This window comes from Falco punctatus, assembly GCF_963210335.1.
Source record: "Falco punctatus genome assembly, chromosome: 1".
NCBI lineage: Eukaryota > Metazoa > Chordata > Aves > Falconiformes > Falconidae > Falco > Falco punctatus.
The window spans coordinates 95,710,412-95,728,773 of record NC_137580.1 but is presented as its reverse complement, the minus strand read 5'-3'; the positions used below and the strand labels follow the sequence as shown (position 1 = coordinate 95,728,773).

Here is an 18,362-nt window from a genome sequence, read left to right as displayed (position 1 = left end):
CAGATTGCAGCATTGTTAACCAGCCACTGAAAATTACAGCTTCATCTTCTGCTCACAGCCAGACCTATATTACATATTTGGACACTTGCTATCTTGACAAATGCAGTGGCTTTAGGTTTGTGCCAGGTAAGAGAGATGAGAATCTGGCTCATAGTCTGCATTTCTAACTTTTCACAGAACAAGAGAGTCCAAACATATTTTAGTTCTTTATAGCTGCTCTTCATAGACAACTAAAGATCTTTATCACAATAAAAGCAGAAGGCACTGCCATAGAGTGTAATTACATGCTACTATAGTCGACTGTTGTCTTCCAGAAATAGGAACTTGTTTGAAAAATGCATGGTTTCTGCTTGGGCCATACTCTGAGTTCCTTAAATAAAATGCTACCCCTAAACCCTGTGCAGATAAAATGGGAACTCTGGTATTGTAGGGCTGAGCAAACCTTGAAAGTGGGCTTCCAGATCTGGCTTGACAGTAGTCAGCTTTCTGCACCAGTGATTAGTGATGTGTCACCACAGTGGAAAATCAGGTTTAGGCCCTGCTCTCTTTTCACACCACCCAGAAGTTTATGTCCCAGGGATGGGGAAGGAGTGAGTTTGTTAGGATTATTTCTCACTCTTTAGTCACTTAAGAATCCAAAATTTCAAGGCAGCACACCCTATGGAGTGCTTCCTTTTGGCCAGCAGACTACCACTGCAACCCCCCCCCCAAATAACACTCAGCACTGCACCAAGTGAGGACAACTTACTGTTGCACAACCCCTCAGCAAGGGGACAGGGATGGGGATTACATTTCCACAGCTGCATCCATGCTCAGCAGCCAGCTGGGCAAAACGTGCCATCTAGTCTGAAGGTACGTAAACCATCAGTCAACCACCGGGACAAGAAGGTTTCAAATATCCACTTGGTCCCACATTCCTTGAAGAGGCCTAAATTAAGATCATTGTACATATCCTAGGATCGCTGGGAAAGTCAGACTGATTATTAAACAGAGACTTATTTTCAAAATGGACTGTTTTCTCTTACTCTAGAGCTAAAAAGAAAAAGGCAGGTTCTTGCTTCTTGTGAAAGGGCATTTGCCAAAAAAAAAAAAAAAAAAAAAAAAAAGAAGTGTCTACAGGAGTGTAATTGTTGTGCTAAGTAATTATCAATACATTAGTAAAAGTACGAAAGACTCAAAAAAGCTCCATAAAGATGAGTACATATGATCTGGAAGAGGTGCCTATGAATTGCACACCACTCCTCTATTGCCATAAAATAGTAACAGTTCATACATTTTACTACAAAACTTTCTGCTGAAGGTGTCACAGACCTTTATAACCATTAATTTCACCTCACAACCTCCCCAGATGGGAAGCACCATCTCCATACAGAAAAGCTCAGGGAGCAGAAATGTGCCATTCACCTCACGCAACACAAGGAGGCTGCAGCAGAGCTGGGAACGAACGCAGACCCTTGCCTCCCATTTTGTACACTAACCACAAGATCATCAAATGTCACCCAGTTATTTTATCTCCTCACAAAAACATTTTTGATCATTACTTCTGTTTCTTTTCTCAGCGAGTAATTTTTTTTTGACAGAGAACTGCAGTATAACTGACAGCACCAAATGCCTTTAGAAAAGGTAGACGGGAGCGATGCAGCACAACAGGGCCATGACATATGGACGGTTCTTCCGCATACTTAGTTACACCTTATCCACTGTGAACTGTGATTTAAGGTGAGGGAACGCGTTCCTTCCTTAAATCCCAGAATTTCACAGTCTTCAAGCAACCATTTTGCAGTACAGAACTGCACACACTGTTGGCACGTCACACTAACAACACATAAAAAGAAACTGTGACTCAATTTTAAAGGGAAATATTTGCTGCTTCGAAAATAGTTCAGATTATTAAAGGCATGTTCTTTCTAAAGCAAGTCAACATAACTAAGACCACCCTTCCACAACCTGGGTTATTCACACAGATTAAATCATTCCCTGTCTCTGCTCCAGGGATCTTTTACTTCAGTAAGAGTTCTCTCCCTCTGCTCTATGCTTTCCCTGCTCCGTCCCTTTTCAGTACTTGCCTCTCCCCTCACCCTGCTCTCTTGCTGTTTCTAGTTTCTTCCCCTCCTTTCTTTACAGTCATTTCCATTTTCTTTGAAATGTTTTGGCATTTAATGCTGGCTTTATTCTTCCTTCTCCATCTGCTGCTCTTGTCTTTCTAAAGCTCTTCTGGAGCCTTCTCTTGGGAGAAAGCAAGAGCCACGTTTTCCATTTATTGCCGCCTCTTTCTGGATTTCAGTTCCCTTCTTTTTCTTTACGGACTTGGAATCTGACAGTCCTCCTCTCCCTGGAACCTGATACAGCAGCTACAGTGTCATCTTACCAGCCCCACGATAGCTGGTACCATGCTGTATTGTATCTGCCGCTCCCTCTGAACACAAGTATCTCAGGAAAGGCACTGTTAAGTATTTGCCATTTCTCCTATACACTGCAAGAGCAATACTACAGAAAGCAGAATTAATGGTTGGTTTTACTCCCCTGCCTTGTGCTCAACACTTCTGGAGTATTCTAGCCATAGAGACTTGCTCCACCAGCTACAATCTAATTTAAAGGGAGTGTCGTCGTGTCCGTCCCCCCACGTCCTGTTCCTCACCCCCCACTCAGCGTTTTCTTCTCTTTAAAATCTTCCATTTAATTATCAGAACTTAGAGGGCACAAAGGAGAAATAACCAAGCTTAACTACTAACACTGCCTTCATACAAATCTCCCCTATATTGTCTTTCTAACATATTTTAATTTGGGACTCAAAGGCTCAACCCTAAGACATGTCTTCTTAATCTGCTCACTTCAAACAAGGGAAATAGCTGTAACTAGTAAGATGACATGGACATTAGCCAATTAGAAGTGCAACAACAAGCTTTTTTTAGGAAACACGCGGCCACATATGCATGTGTAACTTTTAACTAAAGCATAAGACATGATACAAATTGATCACTGATTAAGCAAAGTAAGTATGAAGAGAATGATGGATTCTTCTGTTATAAATTTTTTTTATTGCCAAACTTCAGTCTAAAACCTGACTTTCTGTGAAAGTTTTCCTCATGTTTGTTATTAGTCAATCTATTTAACTTTGTTATTGTACCTTAGCGCTAGCAATGATGCCTTCTAAAAGATTCTGCTTTCAGAAAGGCTAAAGGAAAATAAACAGTAGAAAAATTAAAAAAAACCCAACCTTGCAGCCAGCAAGATGGACTTTGCAAAGAGGGATAAGATTTAAGTCACAAAAAAATACAAATCTTTTACAGTTATGTTGCCAACGCACAGAAATAAAATATAAGAAATGAACCATGTATCAAGGATTCCAAAATAAAGTGAACAAGAACATTAGCAAATGCCAAAGCTTATAAAAGCCTCAAAACACAAACATCCTCACTTCTACCACATGTTCAAAAGATGTAACAGTCAGTTGTTTCTTAGTTTTGTTTTATAGTTTCACACACCACCTTTCCTCTGGTCACAGAGATTTTGCTTTATTCAATGCCTGGAGTATACTTGACTGATGAATGAACACCAGCTATCAAAGCAGTGGAGTGGACAACCCGACGCCTATTCCTCTCAAGGCTTTCCACTGTTGTTTTTAGACAAATAAATGTTATAAACCCAAAGCATATTCCCATGGAATTATTACAAACTAAAAGGGAAATATGTATTGAACAAGATACAACTGATCTGAAACATGCTCAGCTAAAACCCAAAAAGAAACCAAGAAGGAACATGATATGCTCATTCTGCCCAACTCTCCTCTGGCAGTTTGATGTTTATGGTCTCCTACTTCCCATTTGAAAACAGCAAATTCTTGTGGCTGAAAGTGATTATATGCAAAGCCATGACAAGTCCACCAGCACAAAAAGTGAGAACAGTGAAAATAATTCACGCAGTTAATTATTTGAAAGTTATTTACAATGATAACAACAGATTTTCAGATAGAAGCCTGATTTAAGCTGACCGACCCTTTAAGCATTTCTAAAGAAATTTTGTATTATAAAACTAATTCAGTGAAAAATGAAAGTAAAAATAGAAGCAATGAAACATCTTCTAAATAAGCAAAGCTGCTTTTACAGCGTGCTGAATAACTGGAGTGTGGTAAACATAACACTGTTATAAATAACACCCAGCCTTTTGACATTATTCTTTAGTTAATTATTTCAAACTCTTTATAAGCATTAATGAAGCAAGCTTCATGGTTCTCCTGCAAAGTGAAGAGAACTACTCTCATATTTAGGAGGAAAAATGAAGATGCAGGGACAGAAAACAACCCTCCAAAGTTACAGCAGTACACTTACAGAGACAATTCAGGAGATCTCATGGTATAAGAGAAAAAACATCCTCTCACCCAAATGAGAGTGCTTACTAAGTGACCAGTTTGTAGGATTTACACATCATTTAATTTTACACAAAACGTTGCATCAATATTTTTAGATTTTACCATGACTAATAAATGATCAAGACATACTAAAGTTTTACACTGATAAGTAAGGCCCAAACAAATTATTTTTAAACGGAAACTCTTAACAATTTCTCCCTGCTGAGGCACTTTTAAGTGCTGCTTCAAGACCTAATCATAAAACCATTAAAAATAACATTTCATGTTAAAGATGCTAGCAGCTGCCAAAGTACCATATACAGCACTTTGCCAGATTATAGATAAACACACACCAAGACCTAGCAACAATGATTAGTAAGTAATTATGTCTCATTACCTTTGTGGTCTTCTTAGGCCAGCTGACCACAGGGACACCCGAAATGGCAAGATTTTGGTCATCATCAGCATGCTCCTTCAGTATGTTCTGTTGCAAATGAAAAGGCCTTTATTAATCAGAGAAACAGTTCTCCAACCAAAGAGCGCAGTCTCAGAGAAGACAATACTTCACTCTGATGAGAGTGACAAGATCTCTGCTGACTTGTTAACATCTCTGCAAGTTACTTTTGCTTCCAAACTTCCGATTCACACTGAAACTGTTGCACCTGTCATTAAGATCCAAGATGTAAATTTTCTTGCAAAACAGACAGCAAAATCAGCCACAAATCACCTCAAATATTACAACTTCTTTAAAAATGGTGTGTCCAAAAGACTGGTGTTTTTCCACTGGTATCAGTCTAATACTAATATCACCTCTCCCTTTAAACTGCAGCTCACTAAATCCCAAACGACCCCACCACGCACCACAGTTAACACCTCCTCTCTTCATCAAGTCTACAGAAGGTCTGAGAAGCATCTAGGCTCTGCCACCATTATTTCTGCAGTCACAGGGCACCAAGTGTGTAGTTCAGAGCAATCCTCAGATGCCTGAACAGTCAGTTAAGTCAAGATACAGAAGTGTGCACTGTAACCTTTCCTCTTTTTGCACATGGCAATTCAAGAGCACCGTCATTTCCACTGACCTTCCTTCCACACTGATGGGCAGCGCAGAGCTGTTGTAATCTAGTTCATTTATGTGATTGGGTAAGGTGTTCAGGTTGCTGAGTATTCACTAGGAAAGGATCTGACTCTTGACACTACAGTATTAAAGAAAAAAGATTGGTCTCCCCTCCCTTCCACCCCCACCAAATCTTTTTGCTTTGATGCACTGTCCTAGAAATTTCATGAGTGGGTTGCACTGGCTTACACAGCTCCTACCACTGTGAATCACTCCCATGACCATATAAACTCAACACAGAGGTGGGGAAGAATCCTTTTTAAGTGTACTCAGTTGTGCAGTTGGGAATAGTCTGTGCTTGCTCCCCATGACTCTCTATGTACTTGCTAACGTAGCTACAAGCCCTTCATTTGGAGTTCAGGTAGCTGAAAAAGACAACAAATGAAAACAAAAACGAGTCAGAAGGAGGATTCTGCTATGCTGCTGAAAACCAAAGCCCAAATAAGCACTAACAGGTTACAGGGGGAAAAAATGCTCTAAAATAACCAAACAAGAACTGCAGGTTGGAAATTACATCCTGACAGAATTTAGGAGATAACCCCAGACAATGAAGTTCAATGGTGTTGCTCCCTAGTATACACACTTCTTGAAAAAAAGCTTAATTAGACAACAACATGCACCAGGCTCTGTCAGTCTCCAGTGTAGAGCTTTAATAATTAAAAATTTCACACACTATACAAAAAGAGCTTAAAATACGGTAATTGTTTTAATAGGAAGCGCAGCTGGAATTCATCTGTAATCACCCAACTAAAGCCCAGAGTACGATGGCATGTTCTATGCCCCAAGAGCCTGAGCAGGCAGACTAGCGACTCAACTAGGGTTTGGACGAGTGTCCCTGGGGCTGGCTTTCCCTCCCTGGAGCTCAGGCAACCTGCTGGATTCAGCCCAATTCCCCAGCCTGTGCTTAAATGAGACAAGCTTTACTAACAGACACTATCGCACCAGCATAGTGCTGCTTCTTTCAGAAACAATCATACCAGGAAGGTTGTTTCTTGATACTGGTTAGTCCAAAAGCAGCACCAACAACCAAAAAAAAAAAAAAAAAAGCAATACCAGTACAAGCCTGGTTTTGTCAGCCCAGCACTGTGGCTGCACTCAGGAGCTTGCATAGGCACAGCCTGGCTGGTGAGGAATAAAACACAGCTTGCCCCAACCTGACTGTGATGGAGAGTCTGTAGCGTATCTCCAGCCATATACTCTCTTCGAGTGTAACAGCTAACAACATTTACATACGGACTAGTCATTAGCAAATTAACTCTTGGCTGAGCTAAGGCTAAGTGAGTGCCTCTTTTCACATCTCCTTTTTATCTTGAAAGGATGATCACTGCATTAACTGAACTGTGCCCACTTTCTGAAAGTTAGTTTTCATTCCTAAAAATGGAGAGGTCTTTTGTATTCTCATAGCAAACCCAAGATTCTCCAGAACAAGGCAGCAGCTTGAGAACCATATAAATAACAAACAAGTTAATCCCTCTTTACTTTGCTACTCTAAGGTTTGAAATCTTGTAAGGCAGAAAACCTTAACTTTTCCACTAATGATTGTCAGACTCCAAGTTCAATAGAAAGAGGAGTATATTCCAAAAACCTGGCAAGATAATGAAGGTTTCCTGTTATCATATATATCATGTGAAAATATTATCCAAGAAGAAATTTAATACTATGGCAGTTTATCATCTTAGCCAGCTGAAAAAAATGGGTATCTCAGCAGCAGAACCATAACCATGCCACAGCTGTGGTGACTGTAGGGTCAAGTGTCAGCGCACAACAAGCTGGAGGAGGCAGACTTTTTGTTCACCTGCTTAAAAAAAAGAAGATAAAGAAAAAACATGGGGCTGTAGTTAGACAACGTGATGCTCATCCTGCACAAGGCTGCCCAATTCATTACACTTGAAGGCTGTGGTGACAACAGCAGGTATGGAGGAAAGAAACTGATTAAGTATGTAAGAATTCAGCTTAGCCATTAATTTCAAAAGCACAGCAAGGAATGACTCCCCTGAACACATTCAGCAGAGGGAGTTTTTTTTCCTCTCATCAGAATGAGAAGGGGGTAAGATCTTTTGGCAAGAAAAAGAAAGAACATATTTCAGTAGATATCATCTGTCTTGCACAAGAATTTTCTCCTGCTGCCAAGGAGTTGCGGATATTTGACAAACTCTGTTCTTCAAACTGAGTTTCTTTTGCCCTAATGGACTTCCACAGACCCTTCTGAAGAAGAGCAGCATTTTTGCTTTGAAGTGGGGAAAGTCTGTGGCATTATTAGCAGGCAGATCTCAGAACCCTCTTCTCCAACAGCAGCAAAGGAATTACCATCCTGCTGGTAACACAACAGAAACGTTGTGTGCTGAAATCAGAGACTGCACACAGACAACTATCAGTGGCAGAGTGTTTAATGTGGGATGCAGACTGTCACAAATCAAAGGTCTGCTCAGCTTTACCTGCCCTGTGATGTGGGGTGCAAACTACACCAAGGAGTAAGATGGTTACCTCTATGCTCTTCTTCATGCACAAGTCCATCCCAATTGCATCTTTAATAGACTGACATACTATTTGGTAGATAAACATGAAGTGGAGAAGCCACAGGATGAGACTCTTCCAAACCCCAAGGCCACTATCTAAGTTAAATTACCTCTCAGTGATTTTTTTTCCTCTGCCTCTTCCTCATCAGTGTAGTTACTTCTCTAACAGTTCATCCGCTAATTAATTTTTAAACTGGGAGCCGGAGTTATTGCACTGTTTCGTATTTCATCTCAGGGCATGTATATATGGAAAACAAGGTATGGCTGCAGGCTGCATGTGCCTCTGACAGTAACACCAAGAGCAAGGATGTGAGGGCAATGGCTGCAGTGTCTTCTGGCTGCTGACCCTGCCGATACCTACACTGCCAAGCCCGCTGTCCTTCCGCAACCTGGGTCAGCTGAGCACTCTCAGGGAGGGTATGTTTACTGTATAACAATTTCCCCCCACGTTTGCTGCACATACAGCTCACACAGAGCCCATCCGCAGACATTTGGATACAGAGACTATTGCATCTCCTCGGCTGATTGTACAGATGCCATCTGCTCTGGAGTGAACGCTGCTGTCAGTAGAAGCTTCTTTGGTGGTGAACACAGGTCTCATGTGATACACTGCCCATACAGCAGAGCTGCAGCTGACAAGAATTTAATTCCTTGTTTGAGCTGAGGGAAGAACTGACCCGCTCCCCAAGTGAGGCCTGTGTTATGCTCTGCAAATAAGCCTCCCTTGTGCTGCTGCACTCCATCGATCATGATGATAAATGGGTTCTCAATCTGCAGAGGCATTAGCTTGGCACTTCTGGATTGCTGTGTCCCCACTAGATAGTCGCAGTTAGTTAGGAAGCTTAGATGACACGTAAGGAATTTACACAGGCTTAGTTTAGTTCTTAGTCTCCCTTCTCATAAGGAAAATAAATTACTTCAAAGAGTCTCACCTACTTGACATTAAATAGCTGTATATAGCTGTAGTTGTGTTTACCACTAAGAGCAGTAATCCAGTCACCCATCCTTTACTGTATTCTTGCTCAGATGGGAAAGCATGGATTCCTTGCGAGTTACCCTGATTTGCTCTGTGAAACTTCACATCACTGAATAAAACCGTTTCCTTTCTCCAGTTTAATGACCCATATCCTGTTTTCCAAAAACATTATCTTATTGAAGCACAAAGACGGACTTGAATGTCATACAGAAAAGTTCCTGAGTATATTTCATTAAGGAATAAAACTGCTACAATAAAGACAGATTTATTTTCTTCAGGAAGAAAGCTGTTTAAGACTTTCCAAGCAGAGTAAGAGCTTTCAGACTTTCTGTCAGAGCATGTTCTTGCTATGCTTTTGTTAAAAATAACCCTCAAATGAGTGCACTAAAAGGTACTTTTAATAGGATGCATTATTAATACATCACATGCCCAAAAGTCAGGTTGCCCATGAAATAAACCTTGTGAACACAGCAGAATACAGTCACAGCACATATGTATGAGTTGCCACAGCTTCTTCTGCAGGATTTCTGCCTCCATTCAGTCACACAGATGACTGGTGCTCTGGATATTCATCAGGGTAAAGTAAAGCTGCCAGGCTACTGCTCACTCTATTGCTACTGTCATCAGCAAAATCCCCACATATTTTCTGTATAAGTTGAAATAGTAGTAGCAAAGTAAGAGGAAATATGATTTACTGGTCAAGTTGATAAACACCATTCCAGAAAAATTGACTGTATTTCTTCCTCTGCCATTATGTCTCTGGGTGACACAGGGCAAATCTTGTTAAATCAAGTTTCCACAGGCAGTCATTAATTGTATATTTCTACTCTTCCTCATGTCTGGCTTGGGATCTAGATGCTAAAGATCAGAACTTTGGTTCTGCAGAAATGATAAGCAATTACAGTTTCAATACCATTAAAACTACCTTTTGTGCCTATCGTTCTTAAATAATGCTAGCTTCTTTGAAAATCACACCTGCGGCATGCAAAACCAGTATCCAGAATTATGGTCACTTTTATCTTAATCTCTTCACACTCTAGTTCCCTACTGGTGCACCAGAGATGATAACAGCTCATCAATTACCACTTATGAAGCACACGCCTACAGTAGTGTTATCACTGGGATCCCCAAGGGAACACTTGTATCACAGTGTTCAGCTGTGGGTCTGAACAGTATGGTGTACCTAACACACACTAAAGAGAAAGGATGGAACAAAATACTGAATAGCCGCATTCTGCACACCAATACAGGAATACTGCAAGGACCATTACGCTAGATGTGTGCTCAAGGCGCTGAAATCAGCCACTTGGCAGCTTTTCCATCAGCATGCTCTATCCTTTGAAGGTAGAAGCCCTAAACATACACTGATATACTTGCTTTTGATTTTTTTTGTAAGTCAAATAAACTGAATAAAACAAACTTTATGCTTTGATATCACATTGGTTACAAAGAGATGCTTTTGCTCCACTGCACTGTTCTCTACCATGTCAACGAACACACCAGCAGAAAGGAGTAATGGGTTGTTGCATCCAGGGTTCCAGACCTAGATGGTAATGGGACACACCTTGTCAGTGGCTGCCTCAGACAACGTGCTGATGAGCAAAGAAGGGAAGGCCTGTGCTGCGAGTCCTTGACTCCACCCCTGAGTTGAGAGGAAACGTACTCAAGCAACAATTCATACAAGTACAACTCCCCCTAACTGTCCCAATTCCTTCAGAGCACCCAGCAAGCAGATTATGCAACCATAGGGAGAGTTATGGAGGAAGCAGATTATATGGGCTTTAATTTACTACGTCACATTGACTCCCATTCTCTGAAAATTAAGAGCCGCCTTATATGTAGGTCAATATTGCAAAAAAGATGGGCAAGAAAGTTCTTTAACAGTTCTTTAGACATCGTTCAAGAAAAGGAAACCTTTTAGAAGGTCTTGCTCTGACTAATCAGTCGCAGGCTCACCAAACATACAGAGGTGATTCCAGAGAAAACAATTCTGTAGCATGCATGATGTTTAGATGTGGTCATGGGGTCTTTAACCAGCAGGGAACCATAAATATCCAGATGTTGGGCTACATCTTGATGGTTACAGTGTGTGCTGGCAAGGAAAGAAAGTCTGGAGGCAGGCAGTTATCAAGGGAGACGGAACATCAAGACTGCAACTCTGCAAGATGCACAAAATAAACTGGCAGATGCCCACTAATACCAATTAAAGCACAGTATCACCAAAAAGGGCATGGCTTGTGCCTTTTTCTTAAATGTCTGTTTGCAGTTCTCCATCTCTGTAGTTAGTGAATCCACTGCTCTGGAGAGGAATATAAAAACATACTCCTACACGGTGCTTTAAACCAGATTCACATATGGTATCTTGCCACGTTCTACTAAGATGTCTCACGGTGCACTGGAGTATGTCATCAAAAGAGCATGCACGATCATATTCTAAACATCTGCACTGTTTATTATGCATTGCACCCCTTTCTGGCATTTCAAGAAGGGCTATTTTATTTCTAAGTGACAACTGGTCTGTGCACCAAGCTTGGAAAAGTAATGCTACCATTCCTTCTTCTTCACCACAAATTCAACTCCTGGTCTTGAAGCTTCATTTTGATTTCTGATTAGAAGACAACTGATCACAAAGCAAGCCAGTGAATCTACAGCCACAACTTTGGGCATATGCGTCCACTTCCATATACAGAGTGGCTGATTTTGCAAGAAGAGACTTTCTGAGCTCTTGTGGTCTACCAAAATGAGTGCCGTGTATCACACTGCCAGGCTCCAAGATTGTGGAATATGGTTCCACTGCACACTGCATATGTTCAGACTTCTTTAACTGGCTTTGAAGCCTTTTCTAAGCAGCTGTTACACTACTTACCCTAAAAAATAGAGGCTCCCCTTTTACCATATAAACATGTATTTTTCCCCTCAGACTGTTGCTTACACAGCTCTTGTGTAAAGAGCATATATAGCTGAAGAATCACACTGTACACAGAAACAGCACAAAACCAGTAGTCCAAACACAAGACCATGAATCAGTACTCACAGTTCCAAATCAGGCCAAATTGCCATAGTACCGGACATGGAGGATGGGGTGACAATTTTAGCCTTGTTTGAAAAATTCCAGCAAAATTGCAAGAGTATGCTGCTCTCAGCTTTGTTAAACAAAATAATTAATATGCCTGGTTTATACAATGTGAAAACAAGACACAGAAGAGCTAAGCCAGTAGTCGAAAGGGATGCCTGAAACTAGAAGCAGCAAGGCCATACTGGTCTTCAGGAGGAATTTATCCCCAAGTCAGATGGGGTACCACTTCCAGTATACTAAACATATAAAGAGAACTTCTGTCACTACTGAATGTTCACTCCTCACACCATCTCGAAAAACAGTGTATTGTACCAGCGGAGAATAATTATCAACCTATAGAGGGCAATGGAGGAAAGGAAAATGAAGAAGGTGAAAGAAAAAAAAAAACCTGAAAACATCAGACAATACATCTTCTAAATTGCAATCAAGTATTTACATTTTGTTTGTGTCACTTAATAAGGTATACTCCAGAAAGACACTAGACCACAAAAAGGGCAGATTAAGACTATAAACAGACTTTTTGAGGCACAATATTTACACTAGGACATAACAGGTGCGGAACTATGAGAGGATTTAAACTTTTGGCCACTACTGCTACAGTCAGATAGGACTGCATCAATTAAATCAGACTGCAAACAGCCATCTCCTCAGAGCAGACATGGCTTTTGTTAGAGGCATAATCTCCCTCTCTGTGGCATACCAGGCTGATATGAACTGGTCACTACACACAAGCTGCCATCCCTCTGCTGCAGAGCTTTGCTTTATGATTTCCTGCTGTCTTCTGTGCCCACAGAATACAGTTTGTGTGGATCAACAAGCTATCACACCCACCTTCATGTCCTCTAGGAGAGCCTGCGGATCTTCAATGCCTTCTGGAACACACTTCTTGTTCTCTGGGAGAGATTCAAGCTTTTCCACCAGGGCTTTTAAACCCTTCAGTTCAAATTCCGTGAGGTGAGTCCATTTGGTTGAAACTTCCGTAGCTGGAGACCCCGTTGGTGTTTTGGGATAGTCCGTGGGGGTCGTTGATTTTACACTGTCATCCGACTCATTTGACAAAGTTCTTTTTAGGTACCTCATTACTGTGGCTTTTTGTTTTCTTCCTGCACCTTCCTTCCCTTCTGAGTGTGTGCTGTTGGGTGAGGAGGAGCCATCCACCAAGGATTTGGAGTTCTTATCCAAGCTGTCATCCTTCTCCTCCTGGATATGGGCATCACAAGATTCTTCATCCATGTCTAACCACGAATCTGAGGAATAGCTGTCTGTGCTGCGTTTTCTTTTTGCATCTGAAAGTTAGAAAAAAGAATGCTAAAGTTTTACCCAATGTAACTCTTAAACATCTCTCTACTACTGGGGCTACATGCTGCCTATTTAAAAGTGCACTGGATAATGCCTAGTGAGTAAATGACAGGAATGGGCTTTATTCAGCTGATTTTTAATTTGGGGGGGGTTGTTTGTTTGTTATAACACTGGTTTTCATTAACATCTACTCATTCAAATGACTGGGAAACATTTAGGGAAAAATTATGCTTTCTTCAAAGCTTCAGTCCTCTATGCCTTCAATTAAGAGTAGGCAGAGCTCTTAAGTCACACACAATTAATTTTCCCACAAATCCAAAAGAGACCAGATTCAGCAGCCCTACAGCTTTAAGAGGAGAGTTAGCGCAGAAAGAAGAGGGGGAAAAATGATGGGAGAAAGCACATTAAAATGCTGTACATCATCATTCTTCCAGAAATTCTGCACAGCATAAAATCAACTTCTTAATACTTTTCCTCTTTGCAAGCAGTGTTGGGAAAACAGGAACCCCCACTTGTTACTGCATGAATCTCATTGCTCTCCTTAGACAGTGGATTACAATTATGCTTATTTTATAGACAAGAAGCCTAAACACACTGAGAAATGCAGGGACTGCCACAGAGTTACATGATACTGTTTTTCTTAATGCCATCCCTAATACATTCTAGGTACTTCTCAGGAAAACTTAAAGGCAAGTTTCTGAGTCTGAAGGACTACTAATCTTAGTTTTATATTAAGTTTCTCCCTAAAAACCCTGTTACCCAACTCCATGCAATCAAGCAGTGAAAGTAATGTAAGAATACTAGTGGCCAAGGTTCCCTAAAGCACACATCTTTTCTTATTTATTAGACACAATTTCCTTTACTAAGTGAACAAGATTGAAAGCAGGCTAGCAACAGCAGGAATGTCTGTGGAAAATACGGTTAACGCTGGCAACACCCGGTTCAGTCAATGTGAATTTTAATACTGGCTGAAACGGGTATGAGATCAAGCTGCAAACAAAAACACTTTGCGAAGGAAACAGAAGTCATACAGAAAAAGCGGGTGAACAATTAATGAAAAGTTCCTTTCACAGCTTTCATGCTTGCAGTGCAGTAGCTTTGGATTAGGACAATGTGAATCATGCTTAAGGAAGGATTAAACAGACATTAGCGAAAAAGCTCAGCATCCGGTTGTTTAACAGTGTGGTTCAAAACAAATGGTGAAACCAGTTCCAAGCTAGCAAATTCACCCTTATCACAGTGAAGCTCCTTGTCTCTTGCATAGTCTTATACCATCTTCTTGTAAAATATACATATTTCTTTTTAGCTAGGTAACAAAGATGCAACAGGCAGTGGCAGAGTAACTGTCTGAGGGCAGCTTGTCTAGCTGCTTAGCTTTGCAGTTTCAAATAAAACCTCTTAAGGCCGCATGCACCTCTGCGTGTTAAGTGTCCAAGAGATACCACTTAGCCACTTTATACTTCTCAGGGCAAGTGTGCTGTTGCTGTAGTGTCTGCAAAAAACGAAGTATCTCTGTCCAGCCTACTCCTTCAGCCATATTTGCATTCTTCCTCAGAACCAAAATGGCCATAAAATTACTCCTTAAAGACACATTTAAGCTGAAATGCCCATGAAAAGATGGCAGTCACAAAAAGTACCAGCTACCAGCAAGGCTGGTCACAGACAAATCCAGCTCCAGCCACAGTGCAGGGTAACCTCCTCCCTGCACCCCTCCAAAGAAGCTTCACCGTGAAGAAGTAGAGCGCAGTTTATTTTGTGTGCCGAGGTGGTGGCATGCAACGCTCCAAAGCAGCTCCTCCTCTCTGGTCTGTGCTAATACACCCCCATACTTCTCTTAGAAAAACAAACAGGATTAGAAAATATCTTAACCAGAACATTTAAAAACCACCAGGTTATCCAGTTTTTCTTTAATACTGTTTTTTTCCTTTGTCCACAGTAGCTAGCACACTTACCCACCTCAAAGGGCTATATAATCAGCTTATGTCATTCTCCCATTTTACAGCCGAGGAAACAGATGCTTGGGAGAAAGCATGATTTGCTCGATGTCACACACCCAATCTAGGGAAAAACCAGGAATCAGAATCCAGGCTCTTGGATCCAGGGCTAGAGCCCCTTCTCTAAACCACACTGTCTGGATGAGCTACGTTACACTGACTGAAGCATAAAAGCCTGACCCAGATGGGAGAAGATGCCAGTGATAAAACAGAAGAAGGTACACATCCCTAAGCTGCCAGGACAGCACCATTAACAGAAATTGGTATAAACCCACATGAAGAAAATTATGTTTCTGTCTTCCTATGCTGTGACTCTGCTGAACAGGAACTAATGGCTGTAACTGGGGCAAATCACAAGCGTAGATAAGGCCTAAAGAAAAAGAGAGATATCACATTATGGAGGTGTGAATTATTTACTCCAAGTAATGCTCTGGTGGTGCCAAGAGAAAACAGCCTTCCAGAGAGATCTCCACTTTTTGTCTCTTGCTCTAACCTACAGAAACAAAAGGCAAGAGAGCAGTGGAACACCACAGCGTAGTGGGGGCCTATTCCCATCAGAAACAAGCACATGGGAGGCCAGCAACTCTGTTCTGCCAGCTGCCACCTCCTCCCTACCACCAGCTGTCTGCACAAGAAAGACCCTGCTGTGCCAGCTACACCTGGGTATGGACAGACAAAAACCAATCTAAATCTAACCTCAAAATGAACCATCACAAAACAAGTGCCCTGTGGCCTGTTCTCTGCAAGCCTGGCAGTTACAGGATGCCTTGCTTAACTTTACCTTTGGGGACGGGGCTTGCCGTTAAACTTAAGTGTATCAGTCTGTTCTGGAGCACTAGGGGATTACAGTACTGTTGCACCATCAGATTAAGAGCAGACTGCTTTCAAAAAACTGTATGCTACTGCTGCTAATTAAAAAAAAAAAAAAAGCGCCCAAGAGAATCAATAATGGAAGTGTAACTTCAAGGTGAGGAAGGTTCAGTTTTGTGTTTTCAAGTGTTTGTTGTAATGCAACATCTCATTATTTTTATTTATTCATTTTAATGAAAACAGTATCTGACAGAGTTACTATGCGGTGAGTTGAGGCCCTCATAAACGTAACCTGCGTGTACTTTGTCAAGAAGTGCATTTTAAGCACTGTGTTACCAGGGTTCCGCTGACTTTTGATGTCTTTGGTTTATAAAGTCTCTCCATGGAAAAGAGCTCCTGCTAAGTGCAACTGTGGTTTCTTCTTCCGAGTCAATGCACCAGCCAACACCAGGTTACAACTCCAGCTTCAGAGTGGTTATCCAGTCTGGGCTCCCATATGAATGAATTAGTGAAAAAACACCTTCAACCCTGTCTCCATCTCAAAGCAAATAAAACCAGCTCAATCAAACCAGTCAGCGATGTAACTCCATGAAAAGGAGCAGCAGCACAGGCTTGACCACAGGACAAAGCTAGAAATATCCTTTTTTCTATAGCAGTTCCCTGTGGTTCTGGGTAAATCGCTTAACTCTCCCCACAGTTAGCCACTTGTACAAGAAGGATTAATTATACACAGCTTCCTTCCTTGCCAAAAACAAAGTTGCTGTATTACAGAACTTAAAAGAAAGGGAAGGGGGCGAGGTATAATTATGAAATCTTTCTAAACTCTTTTGAACAGTCCAGCATGTAATATCTATTTGCCATTCCCAGCTCCAAACCCTGACACTGTAACTTGGCAGTAGCAATTGCTATTGGTCTGCTAAAGACAGCAATGTCATTTTCATTAGCAGCAAAAAACCTGAGCATACTAGAAATGTATCATTGCACAGAGCACCCCACACAGAAATCACTCCGTACAGTCTAGTGTCTGTCTATCATAAGCAAATCTATCTGTCCCCTGAGAAGGGGTGGGGGGGCAGAGACGGTGATACATGGCTCCTTCACCATGCCAGAGGGCATGTATCTTCTCCACCCATCAGGCTTAACATACCAGTTAGAGCCATCCTGTTAAAATTTTAGCAAAGGGAATCTTAAAAAGCTGCAGGCTACAGAGAAAGCATATTTCTGATAGCCCAGTATCTTCTCCCAATTACTCTTTGTCAGCTCACTCTCAAGATACATATCTCACTGAAGGTCAACTGTGGTTGAAAACATCCAGTACAGACTCATTCATGATAAGAGTGAAAATAATGAAGACATATCCATCCCAAAACCGTGCATGTTCAAATCTAGTAGGAAACCCAAATAGGATCCCTTTCTGATTTCAGCTGGCAGGACAAATGTCACAGTTGAGAGGGACAAGGAAAGGCGCGGGGGGGTGGGTGCGGGTGGGAAGAAAGAGAGCTTGTGTGCTTTTACAGCAGCCTGTGATCACTGTCATGTCATCATTCCCCCAAGTGTTTGCCCTTCTGCAGAAGAGATCTGAGAAAGAACAGTCTTACACACTAACTAGGAGGCAACTGCCTGAAAACTCATTCTGGGCGTGAAGAATGGGAAAGGAAGCCACGGTCATCATCTTCCAACTCATTTAGAAGTGCAGACATTTTTATTTAGGTAGTGGGAAGACTCAAGGTTTTAGTCTTGCCTACACTGAGGTGGGTGAAGTTCTGTTACTTGAGCTACTTAGAAAACAGAAATACAAAGAACAACGTAAGCTGCTATACTAGCATACAACTATTGGGACAGAGGTATCGCAACACAATCACAGCAATACATTTTCATGAGTAGGCAATGTACTCTGAATCTAGCAAGCTTCACATAAAAGCAAATAAATACTATGTAATGAAAACATGGTAGTCTAGAGACTAATGAGAAGTCTAAAGACATCCTTAAAAACACAATTGCTGATGAACTCCGCTTTCTGTGTTCTCCAAAGATGTTCTAGATCACCAGAGTCATCTCCCTGTTTTGCACAGAACAGAATCTCTACTAATCCTGTGAGAACTACCACCTTGTGAAACCCAGAGACCACAAGCAGCGTCCTGTGCTCTCTCTGGTGATGTCCTCCTTGGCTAATAATCAATTGTGGCTTCTCTGCTTCTGAGAGCCAGTAAGACCACTGTCTTAGAAGGC

The 18,362-nt window shown here is 41.4% G+C and overlaps 1 protein-coding gene across 11 annotated transcripts in view; it reads right to left on the bottom strand.

Annotated features, from left to right (window-relative positions):
* KDM2B (lysine demethylase 2B) overlaps window positions 1–18,362 on the bottom strand; it is a 125,943-nt gene that overhangs the window by 36,141 nt on the left and 71,440 nt on the right. For all 11 annotated transcript variants that reach the window (XM_080369810.1, XM_080369811.1, XM_080369814.1 and 8 more), the window contains 2 exons: window positions 12,862–13,316; window positions 4,746–4,832 (listed from right to left, as the gene is read on the bottom strand). In XM_080369810.1, coding sequence (XP_080225936.1) covers window positions 4,746–4,832; window positions 12,862–13,316 — 542 coding nt within the window. The remainder of the gene's footprint in view (window positions 1–4,745; window positions 4,833–12,861; window positions 13,317–18,362) is intronic.